General features: G+C 40.7%; 1 protein-coding gene across 1 annotated transcript in view; it reads right to left on the bottom strand.

The window, feature by feature from the left end:
* The window catches only part of sos2 (son of sevenless homolog 2 (Drosophila)), a 34,994-nt gene extending 16,412 nt beyond the window's left edge, over positions 1 to 18,582 (bottom strand). The window contains exons 1-7 of the mRNA XM_041953856.1: positions 17,719 to 18,582; positions 6,044 to 6,169; positions 5,698 to 5,829; positions 5,162 to 5,326; positions 4,818 to 5,024; positions 1,723 to 1,866; positions 970 to 1,080 (exon numbers count right to left, since the gene is read on the bottom strand). Coding sequence (XP_041809790.1) covers positions 970 to 1,080; positions 1,723 to 1,866; positions 4,818 to 5,024; positions 5,162 to 5,326; positions 5,698 to 5,829; positions 6,044 to 6,169; positions 17,719 to 17,802 — 969 coding nt within the window. The 5' untranslated portion in view covers positions 17,803 to 18,582. The remainder of the gene's footprint in view (positions 1 to 969; positions 1,081 to 1,722; positions 1,867 to 4,817; positions 5,025 to 5,161; positions 5,327 to 5,697; positions 5,830 to 6,043; positions 6,170 to 17,718) is intronic.
* Positions 18,583 to 18,595: the final 13 nt, after the last annotated feature.

The following is an 18,595-nucleotide window of genomic DNA, read 5'->3' as shown; positions in this document are numbered from 1 at the left end:
TTCAATAAAATGGCAGATTGATGTTTAAAATCTTGAAAAGGACAAAAGAACCACCTCATACTGTAAATACTAGATCTCTGATGTTGCTTCATGTGAACGGTTGGACTCATCGGTCTTTGGCCTGAGAAAACACCAGCAAAATATTTCATCTTCAAAGGCTGCCAAACTGCACCCCACCGAGCATAATTCAATGCTATTCTTGTGAGGAATGTCCAAATAAAACAATGCGGCAGCAGTGAATAAACTGTACACAGGACGCTGAATATGTCATGACATGCCCTCAGACGATATTGGAAGGAATTCCACCAGGCACCCAGGTTAACTTCAAAGCAAAACAGGAACAAATATTCAAACACGCTTTGCTTGGTGTAAACACATAAATGACCTACTTGTACCTTCATATTAAAAACAAACCATTTTTTTCTTTTCAATTTTATGGCATTTTTGCTTTATAAGAAAGTTTACATCTGAGAATGACAGGAAAGCCGGGAGGGGGAGATATAAGGGCTACAATGGATGGGAATTCAATGTCGCAAATTTTAACCTACCAAGTAACAATGACACTAAAACACAGACTTTAAAAGAAAATATTATAGTGCTTATAATAGCTACTATCAACCACTGATTTAACAGGAGAGATGATAGCGACTTCAGTCACACATCGAGATGTTAGATTTGCTTGAGGTTTTCTATTTGAAAATTCCACTTTTTTTAACCTGATGATCATACTAACGGTTGGACAAAATGAGGATTACAAGTGATCCCAAAATGTAGAAAAATGTATTATTTCTCCCCCATTTTTCTGTGTAGCATTTGCCAAACAAGCCCAGATTTAGACGTTCTCTAGTGGGCGATGGCTGATGCCCAGTCCCTTCAAGTCATTTTGACTTTGTCCATTAGCCTATCAGGAGCTAATGTATGAAATGAAAGACTCCAGCAGCTTATCTGAGGCCAACTTGAACATCTTACCTGGAAGTAGAGGCCGGCGGTTGGCCGTGCCATCAGGTTATTGAAGTGCTCATGGAAATCCTTGCTGAGGATATCCTGAGACATGGTCTCATAGGGGTCAAACGCCTGCTCCTGTAGACAAGGAAAGAATAAAGGATGCTCAGACACAAGCAGTATGTCAGATACAAGCTAATATCCTATGCTAAACATTAGCTGCTTGTATTTGAAGAAGTTGCTAATGAGTTGGTAATTTACAGTATTTAACTTTCTGCTGGTTGGAATGCTGGAAATACAGTAAAAGTATATATTGTATAACGTCGGTGAGAGTGAAAGAGTGGTAGATTCCCCCATAAACAGGAAATCAATAGGAATAAAAAACGTGTCCGTGTGTAAATGCGACTGAAACTGCTGATTGGCTGAAAAGCCTGCTGGAATGATGCATTCCAAAGCAATCAAAAAGATGGGAAAATTTAATCATTAATCAATTGCAAGAATGTAACTCTCAACAGTTAAGACTTTGATGTCATGGCTTTTTTAACCATAACATAAACCCCACAAATAAATCTCCAGCTGTGGAAACAAAGCGCCTGTGCAATCGTTCAATTTTCTGAGCAGTTTAACTACTAGAACAAACTCCCGTGCACTTAATCCAATTGGCAAATTCAAGCAGTTCATACTCAGATTAATGAGAGGTCAGATACATTTGGCACACACTTACGGTAACTGATGAACTGGTGAGTTTTTCTAAGTTTTCAAGTCAAAAAAGCTCCATACCTCTGCTAGATCTTCAAAGCAGCTGCCCACTAGTGGATGAGGGCTGCCATCAGCTGTCATCTCCACGGCATCCTCGATCAGTCCGAGCAGCTTCACTGTCAGCTCGTGGATGTCCAGGATGTTGCTGAAGATCACCTCCACGTCCTGTTGATTAAAGGTAAGAAAGGTGAGTTTGGCTACACTGAATCCTTTCATCAGATAGGAAAGTCTGCTGTATGGAGTGAGACCAATTGCCCTTTTCAGCAACTTCTTCTTTTAAAGGGAACTCAACTGATTTAGACAGCAAAGTGTTTATAGGCCTTGATTCGAGTTGCTTTTTGGGTAATGTAGGTGCCAGGTTTTAAAAGGAGGAGGGATTCGTGGTATAAAAGCTGATTCTGATCCTTTAAAAAAATTTGTCTGGCAATGTTATAGCAGTGAAATGGCAAGTCTGTGGAGTGCAAATCAAAATTCAAATCGCTGTTTCCAGTGTCCACTGTGAATAAATGTCCATAAATCATCTTAGAAATCACAGAAAACTGACTCCTTTTAACTACAAAACTCCGTGCCAGAAAACTATTATGTTTTTAAAGGGTTAGTTTACTCCAAAATCAAAAACATGTGCACACATATCTTATCTGTCGTGCTATTTGTCCATCTAGATCGTTTTGGTGTGAGTTGCTGAGCTTTGGAAATATTGTCCATAGAGATCTTTGCCTTCTCTCAAATAGAATGGAACTGGATGGTTCTTGACTTGTGTTGCTCAAAGCGCTGCAAAAATATTGTTGTGAGCAGTTTTGTGTAGGAGCTATTTTCTTTCTCCTGAACATGTTGTCAGTACATTCCTGGATGCATTGCAAACATGCAATGCTAAAGGCTAATACAGAATACTTTCAAGGGCCAATTTTTTAAAACAAATAAAGTAAATGTCAACGCAGCTGTCTCCATTTTGTGTGCGTGTGTAGCGGTGGCGGGGGGGTGGGGGGGGGGGTAATGTCAGACTTTGAAAACCCTGTCTTACACTGATATGACATTTAAGAAATCATCTTACCGCAGGAAACCAACATTAATCAAGTCACTTAAGTACATGTAAACACACAGAACGTGTTTAACCATAGGAGCGTGTAGCAGGGTGTTGCTGAAAGAGCTCCCACTCTTGGCCTGCCGCCCTTGAATAAATAAACACTAAAAAACAGTGGTGAGAATGAGCTCTAAACAACAACAGGCTCAATTTGCCCGAGGAAATCATTAGTCAAGCAGATGACAACCCTAAATAGCACAGAGTGATTATTGACTGCCAAAGTCTGAATAGAAGTTCAGTCCTGTCATTATTTGGCCGTAACACTTTCTTGACATCTCCCAAGCAATTTCAGATTACGCTGTGTTTCAACAGACATAATTGAGGTTATTTTTGCGAGGGCTGCAGATGTTGTTCCTGTCTCAACATAATTACATGTTCTGCATTCCACAGGGCCTCACAAAGGTTTATCCTCCTCACCCAAATGATACCACAAATTACCCAACCCAAAATATGCAAAGCCGCAGCGACCCATTAAACTCAACTTTCCATTCACTTCTCAACCCATAGACCCAATGTTCAACTCCTTACCCCCACCCCTAGCTTTTCAAACTTTTTCAGACAATTTAGACGACTTACTTGCCATATTAGACACAATGTCATTAGCAATTTGTTTCTTTGGTTTGAGATAGATACGAAGGCCTATTTACTTGTTTATTGGAGGTCAGGGGGCCATGGGTGGTGCCTCAGGAGATGGCACAGAATTGCTGGAGTCTTTTTATCATGGTGAGACATATTGGCTCAAGTATGTGACCTTCCACATACAGGACGATTGCTCTGAATGTCTGGTCATTCATCAGAAAAGACATGTCTGTAGTTTTGCATTGGTTCCGTCTGCAGAGTGTAGGAACCTCCAACTGTGAAGGTTCAGTATCTCCTGGTCCGTCATATCAAACAGGACTGTTCAACTGTCTCTTCTCCAGGTTTAACAACATAAATCAACACTGTGAAATCTGTTTGGGTGTTTCAAAGTGCTTCCTGATGCCGATTACCAGTTAGCCGATTACAGAGTTTCAGCTGTAATCTCTAAATGTTCTTACGCTGGATTTGGCTGAAATGACTTTATAATTAGGTTTACAGAATTCAGTTGGAGATTTGACAGTTTGTTTATAAGCTGGCTTTGGAGTAAGCTGGCCACAGCTACTGTATCCAGCACAAGGGCTGGAGTACGTCTTTCTACCTTTCACTGGTATCCGGCACCTTTAGGTGAATAACTCTGACGGTGGGGTTAGGTTACTGATTTACTTTTAATCTTTAATTTCTAATACAATCTACTAATAATAACTTCGTGAAGGTGGCATTATTTTAAACTTGTTTAATACTGGCGCAGGCGCAGTTTCTCTTCTTATATTAGTGTCTTGTAATCTTCTAAACAGTGCTAAGCTGCAGTGAGCAGCTGTTAAACTGTTATCAGTTGTTTTCAGATTCGCTCTATTTATTTGCTGTTATTGTTTTATCCACAAAAGGTTTCAAACAGCATAAAATATTTTTCACAATAGACTTCACCGTCGAGCTTTTGTTCGCTAACCTCGCTAGCGTTGTCACCATTTCCTGTGGTTGTTTCACAGTTAAGGCCTACATTTGCCTTCACATTAAAAAAACAAACACATCAACAGTAGCTTCACAAATTATCCTAATCTTACTGCAGCAAAAGAATAGTGCAACAAAGACAGACATGAGGTTACTACTGTGGTGAAGTATTGATTAGTTTTTATAAAATTATGTATGTGCCACCACACCAGAATGCATGTGATAGAAACCATGTACTGTAAATCTACCCTGGCATTTGTGTTTTCACATATAGTTGACTGCGGACCACAGCTCCAACTATTGGTTATCGCAGTTGGTGTCACCTCTTCTCAGCACGTTGAAAAAAGTGTGTGACAAGAGGATGATTAATGATTAGAGCTTATAGTTGGAGTATTTTGATTAGTGACTCTGCATACCAGCATGTTTACATGAGTGACATCCGTGAAACTCCAACTGAGAAATGAGTAATTCTGACAACTTTTTAATTAACCGTGCAAGTCTTCCTTACCTGAGGCGTGAAGATTTTGGGGTTGGACAGGAAGTGATGGCGGAACACTTTAATGATGAGGTCGAGCTCGCGCAGGTATTGCCGCTCCTCTGCGATTTCAAGCCTCACCAGGTCGTCGTACGTGAGCTCCCCAGTGGACGACGGCTCCTCTGTGCACTGAGACATCAGGCCGATGTCCTCCTCCTGGTCAAACATGTCCATCAACACCTAGAAACAGACAGCGGAAACAATCAGTCATTTCAGGCAAAGTAATTCCTTTGTCTTATGATGTTTCACAAATGCCCAGAAGCGACATCGATCAAACTGAGTGCTGTGAGTGAGTGTCAGCTTCCGCAAATACTCACCTTGTCTGCGCACATGGACACTTTGATGTCCTGCTGGCTGATTTCATAGTGCCGAATGTTGCCGACATAGTTGCCTGCCAGTTTCAGTATGTCTGCTGATATGTACTCAAGCACAGCCACAATGTACAGGGAAACATGGTAGTCCACTTTATACCCCAAAACCTCCTATTGGGGGGAAAAAAAACAGAGTAAAGACAAGAAGTATTACACAGGGGTCAGTCAGCAGTTCAAAATCATTCTCAGTGTCTGCATTGAGGACTCCATCAGTTCAGGGCAATTCAATTAGCCTGAGCCAAGCTGTCAAAACAGTAAGCTATATTGGATTATAAACATTTCCCAGCAACTGCCGCAACTTTCTGGCACGTCAGACTTGACTACGGCAGAATATGTGAACTAAAACATGCATTTCAACATACATACTTGAGGAAGACTACATGACAAATCGCAAACTTTTATTCTTCCCAAGTTGTTATAAAAAAAAGCATCAAGTGTAAAGCTTTGTGATTGACAGAAGAGATCTCTTCATGAGTCTTTACCTTAAGCAGTGGGTGTATCTTGTCCACAGGGAGAAGTAAGGGGTTTCTCCTCTTGCGTTTCTCGATAGCTGACTGGGCGTCAGCAATCGCCCACTTATCTATAGGGTGGGGAAAGGTTTTCTGGACCCGTTCCTGGAAAGAGAGAAATAATTGTTTTAACACTTGATGAATTTGAAAGCTTTAAGCATTCAATTAGTTATGTGGAATGATTCTGTGGCAGCATGTGTTTCCTAACAGTAAAACTTTACAACAAAGTTAACAATACATTATTTTAGTTACTGACAGTTAAACTGAAACTCTGTGAAATTTCTGAATTGATATTCAGATGCTCCATAAAATGCCTTACCTCTACATCCTGCACGGAGCGAGGCTGGGCCACACACAGCATGTTGAGCAGCTGCAGGATCAGCTCTTCGATGTGCTGCAGGGCATCCTCCTTCGCCATGAGGTTTGGGTGGACCTGCTTCTGTACCTGAATGTAAGAGACAAATGTATACAAAGTGATGAGTGACCGATACAGCAAGATGACTGAAAGAGCAACCTGTGACTTAAAAACTGGTTGAGTAGATGAAAGTTAAAAACCAAAATCAACCCCCCCAAAGAAACTCTCTTCTGCACTGTTAACTTAGACAATTGTATGTGAAACTGATCGTAACACCTGGTATGATGCACCTCAGTTAGGCTCAGGTCATGTTTAATGACGTCAAGACAGCAAGTACAGACAATGCCTAACTGAAGACAACACCTTCTCTTGGTCTTAAATGGTCATATTTGTGGTTTTTGCATGTTTCACTGGCTACAAATTATATGTAATTGCTATCATAGCTGGTCATTTTCAAAAGAAAACCACAAATACCATTAATTTCCATTCATTTCACAACTGTGAAATCAACTTGCATGGAACTTATTTAAGCAATTCATCACAGTGAACATTTGGTCACTTTTTTGCCAATTTAACATTAATATCACTACAGTATTTCAATAACACATCCTTGATGCTTTCAAGAAAACTCAGACATCCAAGAGCTGGCTATCAAACAGCAACCACTTTAAAAGGCACAGCAAAATAGGAGGCCAACAGTCCTCTACAGCCCCCTATTTCACTGTATTGGCTAAGCCCTAAACACACTTTTGAGTGATCCAATCGAATCTGGATCCCTCTTGAACTCTCCCCGCATATCACAGTTCACTAGGATTATAAGTCACATCACAGAGGATAAACACAGAGACAGAAAACAAACAAATTCACACAATCTGGTCCCTGCTTCAACATTCAACAATGCAGCGAAAACATGATTGGTGACCCTTTTTCACAGTCAACTCAGAGGTCTTTGGATGTTCGTGTTTCCTTGAATGCACCACCAAGGCAGAGGTTTCAGAACGGTCCCTGCTAATACACAATGAAATTAAATAAAACTGAAAAGAATGAGTAAAAATAACAACCTGGGGTGTAGGAAACCCATCTTAAACATATGTAACGTTTGCTCTGCAGTAACAAAGATTTGTCATTTTGGACGACATCTCCGAAATCTATCACTATTTCTTATTATTTAACCTCAAATTAAGCTACGAGACACTGCTGAAAAATTCATTTCTCAACAAATATCGGCTTCATAGACATGCATTCTAAAAGTCTATTCTGGTGATTTATTAAGTCATTCAGGCTTTCTCAGCAGTGGGACTCCTGAGGGTGGAACCAGCCTGACAGAAGGTGTGGTTTTAGGTGCAGACAGCAGAGAAGGTGTGGCATCATCAGGTCTACAAGTAGAAAGAGAAGACACCCCCCAACCGCCCTCCAACCTCCCAAAAGTTGTCGTCATACGGGCCGTGCCCTCTTGCAGGAATGCTGTCAGTTGAGATACTATTATAGCACCCAAGGCAGACTTAGAGGGGGAGAAAAAAAAAGGCTGCAGGAGAGAAAGAGAGGAGAGAGGTGGGTAGAAAGAGAGCCTAACATTTACTCTCGACACACAAAAGCCAGGCCTGTTCACATGCTAGTGATGGAATTACCCTGGCATATAGTAAAGTGGGGCATTATGATGACAAAACATTGCCCCCGGATTAAGGAATGTGAGAGGACAGTTAAAAGGTCAAGGCAGACTGAGCTTCACGCATTCTTGTGCTCTGACTTAACAGAGATGCAACGACAAGCAGGATGTCCCCTCTGTCTCAAGTTTGAGTTCATTTATTTGAGATGAAATCCTCGTGTAGGGAGTTATAAAAGTAGCCCTATTTTCATGGATATACTTTGGATTCCTTAACTACATTTGGATACTGTTTAAAACAAGAGGAGCTGGAAAAATCTGAAGCCACAGCTTGGCCTCGTTTACATTTCTGTACGTCATTTCTGTTTTGATGCACACTCACAAGACTCAGGAGTTATAAATAAGCCACAAGCATAAACTCTACTAGGAAAAAATATATATCAAAGCAGAAGTAGCTTTTGAGATATATCCTCTTGACCGCAAATAGGCACTTGACCAAATTCCACAGGACACCAGGAGCTGTGAGTCACCACGCTGAAACTACGGGGGTTTCCCCTGACTCCATTCACAGAATAGTTGGCCCGTTTCAGAGAGGCCCAAATCCAACGAGTGTCGTCTATCTCCAACAATGTCAGGATGAGGGACAAACCAACAAAAATACACAAGGTCTGAAAGTAATTTGAATAAAAACATACTAGAAAGTGAATTCAAACACAATGCATGCAACTGAAACACTGCTTTAAGGTAGCAGATGAAAGTCCTGTTATTTTTTTTTTCCTGCTTGTAGAGCTGAAAAAAATAATCAATTATCAGAAAATTAATCTGCAACAATTCTGATAACTGACTGATTGCTTCATTATATTTTTTCAAATAAAAACTTAACATATTTACTGGTTTTCTTTCTTCTTCTTTGGGATTTTGATAGTCACTTAATCATTTCTGTCCTTTTTTGTAAAAGTGACAAAAATTCAGGAGTTCAAGTTTCTAAAATTTCCTTAGTTTCTATATTAATACACTGAATAAACTTTGGGTTTTTGGACTGTTGGTAGGAAATTACATATTTAAACATGTCATTTGTGACAGGCATTTGTCACCATTTTTGGACATTATATATATATCAAATGACTAATCGAAAACAATTCTAATAATCGTTATTGCAACAACCATTAGTTGTAGGCGTATCTGCTTTGTTATCAGTAAATCAGTGAAAATCACTTTTATGGAAAGCATTTAATAATCTACTGTAAGATATTCTGTGAGGGAGCTGCTCCAAGTGAATCTGTCAGCCCTGCTTGATGAGAGCATCTAAACTGTAGACTGAAAGCACTGCATGGCCATGCGCAGGTATGCTTGTGGCTCAGTGTATTTACAGTACCACTGAAACTTGATCCTGATGGGTGATAGATGTAACATGGTCTAATATAGTTGGCGGCAGATACTGAAGTAAGCACATGCAAAGTGAAAGCAACTGAGAGGAAAACTAGCAGGGGAACTCCTGAATTTTAAAAGCACTGTTAGACAAGAGGTACTGTGTTCCTCATGGTTGCAAACACAACTTTGCCCTTGCAGAAGCACTGACAGGTAAATTCCAAGCATCCCCCCCTCATTACTTTGAATGTACACCAATTAAAATATGCTCCAGACAACAGATTCACAAAATAATTTGGTGTAAATGTCAACATTATCACCCATTCTGCATGGCAAAATGAGCTTTTTTTCCTGGAGGAAAGTAGCAATGTCTAGCAATGATAATTATAATAATCAAGTCAAGCAAAACCATCAACCATTCATGGCATTCAATTTCTCAAATGTGTTGTTTTGCTATTATTTTGGTCTATATCTTTGGAAGTATCAATAATATCAATAACACTGACAAAATCATGCATGACAGTAATGGCTGCTTCTAATCGTGATTTCATTATCATTTAAACTGAAAGATATTTAGCTTCCTATCACAGACGAATAAGAACACAAGCAAATATTGATGACTGAGAAGCTTAAACTTTGTGCTTGAAGAATATGTACATTTTTGGCTAACTGAGCAAATGCAATACCTGATACATCACTTCATCACATTCATGCAAAAATTACCAAAAAGTCCTGCTTATTGATTTGCAAACATTGTCCACAATGGTCGAGATGATAAAAGGATAATAACCTGAACACATATGTTGATTAATCAATTAAATTAAGTTTAAGAAGTGGACCGTTGATCAGACAAAACAAAACATTTCAAGATGAACTCAGTGAAAATACCTAGTGGCAGGTTTACTACCCGCTCTTCAGCTGCATGTGGGCAAAGACATTAAAATGGCCAGAACCTTGATCATATATGTAAGCTTTCATGCACATCCTCCTGTGCCATGTTAAGGTGTTCAGTTTCATGGGTCAGTCCATTAAGAAGGGAAAGGCTAGCATACAGGAAGTCCCAGCGCGCGCGCTCACTCTCCCTTTCCCTCCCTCCTCCTCCCCCCTCCCCGTGCCTTGTTCCCTACCCATACAGAGCGAAGACCCCGGGGAGAGCAGATCATAGCAGCAGTCTGAGAGGTATTGATGTGCGTGTACGGGGAGGCAGCAGCAGCAGGCTCATACTACACACACGGACTGGAGCAGAGCCAAAGCCAGCAGAGGGAAAATCAGGATTCACAGGCAGATAAAAACTACCAGGATCCATGAAAGCACTGAACGCTGCTGTCAGTAAAGAGCTCTCCTTCTAGTGCTGAAACAATCAGTGAATCAATTAATCTGCTGATCGATTAAGCTTTTCTTCACAAATCCGTTAATTATTAAAGCCAGGCTAAGTTATAGCTTCTTAAACACGACATTATGGTGTAGAGCTGCATTTTATGTGTATTTAAATGATGATTCATCCGTGAATTATTTTCTCAATTAACTGATTAATTATTTTGAGCTTGAAAGAAAGAAAAAAAGATCACATTTAGTCAGTGCAAAGCAGCATCTTGAAATGTGTTGTTTTGTCTGACTGACAGGACAAAACCCAAAGATATTCTGTTTGGAAAATAAAACAGAGAGAAGCAGTAAATCCTCACATCGGTGAAGCTGGAAACTCAGAATGATTGCTATTCCTGCTTAAAAAAACAGTTAATGGATTATTACAGATTGCCAAAACAGTCAAATAATGACCTAATTGCTGCAGCTTTCATTTGGTGCTTTTTCCTATTTTATATCATTGTAGAATTAATGTCTTTAGGTTTTTGATTGATGTTTTTTTTCTTATCTTACATCTTACAGACAAAATAATTAACTGAGAAATTGAAAAAAAACAAACAAAACCCATTAACAGATTAATCGGTAATGAAAATGACATGACATCACGTGACAGCCACGTGTACGTGTCTCTGTTTGAAGCATAGACCACACACAGAGCATAAGTCATTTTCTAAAACTGATCCAGGAACTTACTAAACTGTCAGCGGTATTACACAGAGGATGTTAAACAGACCAGTGGCATTGCACCATCTATTCACCGATGAAAATTAAATGCATGTTGACATGCAATTTTAGCATGTTCATAAAAATCCTTTTTGAAACTGGTGGCATGATCACATCAAGGGGTTTGTGGAGACCAGGGTCAAGAAACGACAACTATCATGTATAGAAGTGTGTCAGTTACATACTGTATATTCACGCAGTATCTTAAACATAACATTGTAACATGCTTCACCGAAATCCGCTCATATAATGAGATTTGACAGAAAACAATGGAGCAGACTGAACTGCTCACAAGTGAAAGTGAAGGGGGAAAAAATCTGATCGTTCAAGTGGAAAAGTACACGCAGCATTTCTCAAAATCTCCGAACCACAGACTTTTTACCTCAAAAGAAGATTTTATTACCCCAAAAGTGCAACATCATCAAAAGTATTAATCGTGGAAACTGACACAAATTTGTTGATGCTGAGTTCATGTAGGAGCTGCACACAAAATATGAAAAAGTTATTCTGATACAGTGCAGTAACTCAATGTATGAGTTCCATGAAGAGATACAGGTCACCTTGTGTCTCAGTTTGCACTGAGCTTTGTGTAGTAAAAAGTGAAAAAAAAAGAAAACAAACCATGCACATCTTCACCGAAACTCATGTATGGATCAGGTGTTGATGTACGTGCTGGTGGTAAAAGAGCAGAAAGGTTGGAAGTAATAATAGAGGCCTGACGGTGTAAATACAGGGTTAACATTTCTAATTCAATTGATTATTCTCCTGGCTGTGTATATGAGGCTGCATCAGGCTCAGGTTGCAGGTAATGTGGCTTGTGTGTGTGTGTGGCAGAGAGGTGGGGGGTGGGGCTTGTTATTATACCCGAGCATGTGTCACTGTTTGTGATTCATGCCATGACATCATCTGCCATTACAACCAGACTGTCTGGGGAACCATAGGGCAGAGATCAACTCTAAGACAACAGGCACGCACACACACATGCATGGTGCAGACGTGCAAGACACAAACACAAAATAATAAATTAAAAAAATAATCCTTTGGACAAAAAAAATAAAAAAATAAAAAGGGCAGCGAAACACACACACACACACACACACACACACACACACACACACACACACAAACACACACACACAAACACACACACACACCCACACACACACTGACATTTAGCTAGCCCTCCTCACATTCACATCAAGACAATGGCTGATGGTCATGCTGTAGACAGCACGTGGCCTTGCTGTGGCCCCAGTCTGACCTGACCCAGTGACCCCTGCCGGCCTGCATCTACCCATCCTCCGTCCAAGGCCCGCTTCAGGACGAACGAACGGTCACAGACTTGATTCAATATTGTCGGAGGGGTGGGGAAAGAGCGAATTAATCAGCCCGATTCTCCGCCTGTGCTCCTCTCTGTGGAGAGCCTGTGGCTGGTGCACAGGAAGCACAGCCAGCTACCAGGAACATCCTGTCCAATCAACACACAGCACTCATCCTGAAGACTTGACAACAAGCTTCAGATTATGCCACTTCCTCTGTAATGTTTTTATTCTCTTCAATTAAAGAGGTGAATACTGCTATTAGGATGAAGCTCTGGGGTTTTGTTCAGACTGCAGGCAAAATCACTTTCTCAGCTGAGATCTTTAAGACAGACTGTCCACACTGTTATTTGCAAGTGATCAGATTTGAGATTTGCTCCTGCATGGGTTACTGTGGTAACAACGTAAGCTTCAGTAACTACGGACGCTGGTGACATGGCTTTCCAACATGGAAGCATGAAAAATGCTGATCTATCATATCGCCCTCCACACAACTGCGCTTTCTGTCAGCTGCGACAGAGGAGGTGTGTGTTACGTTGTGAGCGACACAAATTGGAGCAGCCAGAGCATCTGGACTGCAATGCATCTGTTGAAATCTGATTGAAATCGCATTTCAAACCACCTCCAAATGTGGTTTGGATCTGATTTGCAAAAATCGCATTTGATGAGGTTACTTGCTGTCCAGACTTTCTAAAATCGATCTGGATATGCCAAAAAAAATGGATTTGGGCAGCAGTCTAAACAAGGCCTGACAGTCACTTGCTGCTTTACCTTCTTTCCTTGTGTATTTATTGTCTTTGATCTGACGTTTCTGCAGCAAAGCCAGAGAAATACCATTAAAATGTTAAGGTAGCTTACCAAATTGACCATTAACAGTTGAATACTGCGTATACAGTATTTGGTCCTTATTTATTATTAGCCTTTGTCCCCATAGATCACCGTACATGCCCCCTGACAACAATGAAATTAAAATTTATATTAGAAATTACATTTTTAAAAAATGTAAATGGGTGTGCCCTGGTTTCCTTTGGGTTGAGGAACTGACCATAAATACCAAAGTCTCAGTTTGAGTACAGCTCAGGACCTTTGCTGCATTACATCATTCCTGATCTCTTTATCCTCACATTTCCTGTCACCTCTTTACAGTCAACCTGGTAATAAAGACATAAATTCCTAAAAGAAATAAAGACATTTATAATCACAACTTGAAGCTGGCTGCAGGATATAATTGGTTGCAGGCTGCATATATAAAGTTACAATAGTTAGCAGAAGTACGTGTTTACTTCTTGTTTGAAGGCCTTGCAAGCTATAGTGAACTTGTTACCTCCTTTGTCTTACCAGAATGCAATTTACTGAACATATGGAGCTGCAGTGACAATGCAACAGCGCACCAAATGTATATACTGTCTACTATGTTAGCTCACAGGAGAGATGCTTCAAGTCATCAGGTCACTCACCTCCCTGAAGCAGAAGTTTTTTTTATCCAGCTTGACAACAGGTTAAAGATGAGATAGATACGAGGAGCTAAAAATAAACGGACACGCACAGACATAAGACATGGTAAGACCGGTTTCTGGTACCAGGCACTTAATAAATGTCTTTTTTGGTCATATTTGAAAATACTTTATGAACTGGAAGCTGTAATAAGTTTGATTCTGAAGCGACAATAGATTTGTCTAGCCTGGATAAAAGTGCAACGAAACCAAGTGTCTAAAATCAACAAAAAAACAAAAAAGATCCTGGCTGCTGCAAGTTTGGACCTGTTGTGAAGTCACCATGTCAGAATTTTAACCAACTACTCAGGTTGCGAAGATAAAAGAGGAAGCACACACACACACACACAAAAACAAAGCATGCTTGTAACCTGACAAATCTCAGCTTTTAAAGCCCAGTGAACTCAGCAGCATCATGCTGCGCTAAAATGGCAATGGAATGAAACTGTACCCAGCAACGGTCTGGCCTGCCTCCCCATGCCAGTGAAACAGCAGCCCTGGAGAATGTACAGTTATTATCAACACCAGCATGTCAGAGGCTAAATGACGCTCTAGCATAGCACTGGGCACGAGCCGCAGAGATCAAGAATAGCCAGGACACGCAGACGCAGCCAGGAGACAAACACTCGACTCCTCCGTGGTGAAATGTCACTGTGAACACTCAGACAGAAACACAGATGGCTGCACCTGTGTGTGAAGTACATACGACTGCAAAGTTTACACCTTCAGCATAAAACGTTTTACTGTTGACATTATAACAGACAAGCTTATTCTATTCCGTGTGGATGACTTAGACTTGCTTTAAAATGATAATTATTATTATAAGTATTTTCTTCCTTTACTAGACAGTGATACTGGACAGATGACAGGCAAGAAGGGAACGAAAGGTCACAACTGGATTCAAACTGAGGACGTTGCAGTTCATTATCAGTATCTTTGCCCTGGAGCAGTACAAACTTTTGGAATGTTTTATTTTAGAATTTTCAAATATACAAAAACAGGACTAGTACTACCACTGAAAACTCAATAAAAATTACAAAAAAGCCCCCACATCCTATATTATGACATACTTGTCATGAGATACCTCAACCATTGTACCTGGACGTTAGTATTATCCTACAATGGAAACAGTCCAAAAGTTATGAGTCCACAGTTGATGGAGGTTGTGTCTCCATTGATTCAAGAAGAGTACAAAGCTACAACTTCAAGTCTTAGGCACCTCATCATTCCCGGTTTGTAGTGAAACTTGTATTTCTTACAAGTAAAAAAAAAAAAACAGTGCAGCAACTAACGATTACTTTCATTATTGATTGACCTGTCAGTTGTTGTTGTTTTTTAATTAATTGACACGTCAGTTAGACTGTGAATTCCTCCAGCCCAGGTTGATGTTTTCAAAATAGATTTTCTGTCTGACTCACAGTCCACAATATAAAAACATTCAATTCATGATGATATAAAACAGAGAGGGTGGCACATCAATCAAATAATCATTTCAGGCCTATTAGCATCTGTCTGATCTCAAAGCAATTTGTCAAGTGTATGTAAATATAGGCTGTAAGTGGATAAGTCTGCGTCATTTTGTCTCATTCTGCGAGTTATCAACCACCAGCTGACGGTGACACTACTTAAAGTACCTTCCTGATTGTTACTGTATTTCTCTGAGGAGTGTCTATCTATCAACAGTTTTATTTTAAATCCTACCTCTAAACAACAATCTACATCATTCTCAGGGGTGGAGTCATCCACCATGGCTCCTTCTGACAAGGAAACCCCCCGGTGGACAGCTGTGAAAAACAGCGAGTCACTGTCTGTCAAAACCATAACAAACCTCTCTTGCGTCAATCTCTGACAGGCTTTCCCTCCGGCAGTTGTGTAACAAGTTGAGACAATGAAACCGCGGCACCACAGCCCACCACCTGCTCTCTCAGTTTCACCTGATTCATCACACCATCTCTACCGTGCTACGGCTAACTGACAGAAAAAGGGTTGCGTTATTTATAAACATGATGTTGCTAAATGGTTGGTTACCTCTGGAGGCATGTTTTGTTACCAAAATAATGGCATTACAAGTCTGCATTATAAAAATAGTCCCTAGTTAAACAACTTACAAAAAAAAAAGTAAAAATAAATATGGTCAACTGTAATAAATGGGCATTTTTCAGTCTTTCTTTTGAGGGGATGAGTTTTAAGTTAGAAGGGAAGCATCATAAATGGAGAAATGCCAGCAGTGATTTGGTTGGATCAAAAGGTGCAGGTCATAAGCGCTTGCTGCTGTTTGGGTGAACTAACCTCCTCCAGGTCACCAAGTGAGGTGAGCAAAACGTTTTACTATGTCATGCTGATGTATTGTTGCATCATGAGCTCACATTACTGTTGCTCATAGCACAACACAGGTATCCACATCAAATCAAAACTTAGCAAAGGACAGCATGTCTCTACTTTGCAGAACAGCACAGATGCTTCAGGACAGTTTAGGTCTTGCTCTTCACCCATTAGCGACTCATTTGAGCTCCAACCACATCAGGACATGTAAACATATTCAAACATATTGACAGGGCCTTGTCGGTTTACACACAGACTTGTTTCAAAGGGAGAGCAGCATGCAGAGCTTTGTGCATCTGACGGTATCCAAACAGTGTGGCTTTGTGTGTAACCTAATGGAACAGCAAGACAAGAAAAGTTGACAGTGAAGCATAGCAGAGTAGTGATAACTTTGTGTTTGCAGTTACCACTGAGAACCAGACTGCCATGAATTTGCAGGTCTGAGTAAATAGGCTGAGGGAAGCTGTTGGGGTCAGAAAACAGAAAATAAACCTAGTGATGACAGGGAGAAGCCAAGATGATGCAAGAAAAGGGAAAGAGAGAGACAGTCAAAAAGGAACTGATACGGTTTAGACCTGCTGACCAAGGACATTGAAATTAAAATATTTCCTGACCTGAGAGTTTCAATAAGATTTATGAGAATGAGGTTGCATTTCTTTAGAATAAGGAGGGAAACCGGACATGTGTGCATGACAGAACAGCTGCAGAAGGCCTGTGCACTGCAACGATGAGACATCTTTGCTGTTACACCAAATGAGGAACAAATAAAGAGGTTGGCAGCAACACACAAACGTCAAATGATGTCTGACAGGGCCTTCCAGCTACAAAGCAGCAGTCCCTGGACAGCTTCACTGGCAGTTTATCTTGGAGGTAACATCGCCACCCTACAAGCTATTAGCATGCCTTGTTTACCCTCAAAGCTATGAAACGTTATGAACAGATCAAGACATTGTACAAAGTGGTCACCACAGAACAACTTCTTCAAAAACGTTGTGGGAAAAGTCATTATAGGGAACTTGGCTGAGAGGCTGATTGAATAAACACACTGGTAGACACGTCAACTGCCAAAGAAGATGACAGCAGACACCAGTTTCAACACTGACAAATATCTGCTGTAATGATTAGTGATCACCAAAACAAGAAATGCATTTCATTAATTCGATTTAACAGATAATTGCTGCTAGTTACATGCGAAGAATGGATGGTTTGGTATGCTGATAATTATAACAACAACAACAATAATAATAATGCTTTTCTGGCTCTTTCATCACTAAGTTAGCAACTTGTGACAAAAGTTTGTTAGTAAGGCGTACATGCAGATGAAACCAGAACCTCCATATCCCAAACCAATGAATCACCAACACGGGAATAGCTACGTGTTTTGAAAGGCAGTTTGGAGACGGTTTAAGACTTTGTGAGGATTAGTTAATGGAGTAATCACAGTGTTACCTTTCGTAAAGCTTGCACGAAGAGGCCTCTCCATTTGTGACTGTTCTCGTCACTTGAAAAGTCGTATATCTGCTGGGGCTGCATTGCTGTAGCGGCTCCTGGCGTTGCCGTGATCCGGGCTGAACTGTCAGCATCGGCCCCGGATAGATAGTCCTTGTGGGTGGGTCAGTCCAGGGCAGGCACGGTGGAAAAAGTCAAACTGTCTCGCTTGCAAATATGAAGAGTATCACTAAACCACACTGCAACTCCGAGGTTGAGTCGGGTTACACTGCGAAAAATTAGCTAAAAAAGAAAATAAGCACATGTAGCTATAAAGTTAACTCGTTAGCTTGGTGGCTAGTGAGGCTAGCCCGCTGCTGCTGTAAACACGGGACAGCGGCTAACTAAAAAGCTAATGGCTAATAACAATGTTGCTAAGTGTTATACTTGCTACTTGGCGTTTGCTAAAAAGCTTATAACAGGCACATTAAGTTCAATATTAAGTCACGACATGAGAGCTTAGCGTGTTGCCAGCTAACTACTGCTACAAGTTATGTTTAGTTATTTGCTGCCTAAACACCTGTAACGTTAGCAGGCTAGCATTAGCCGACGAGCTAACTAGTGCTACAGGCTGCTGCTGGCCTTGATGCGCTCCGAGTTTTATGTTGTGGCACACGACCCGTTCAGCTCCAAACAAGGCACACTTTCTCCTGCTCTGTTTACTTCACATGTAGTCATCTTTTCCGGAGCGATCGGGCGTTAAATCCAACGTAAATCCCCAAAACAGCGACCAGTCCGAGGCATGTCTACGGGCAGCGCAGCTGAAGAGCAGTCGAGGTGTTTTTGGTTTGGTTTGTGAAGTCGAAGATGTTCGTACCAACTCCGCTGCCCGTCTGTC

Source organism: Chelmon rostratus, chromosome 15, assembly GCF_017976325.1.
Source record: "Chelmon rostratus isolate fCheRos1 chromosome 15, fCheRos1.pri, whole genome shotgun sequence".
NCBI lineage: Eukaryota > Metazoa > Chordata > Actinopteri > Chaetodontiformes > Chaetodontidae > Chelmon > Chelmon rostratus.
Note: the sequence above shows the minus strand (reverse complement) of the source record. Positions and strands in the feature narration are given on the sequence as shown.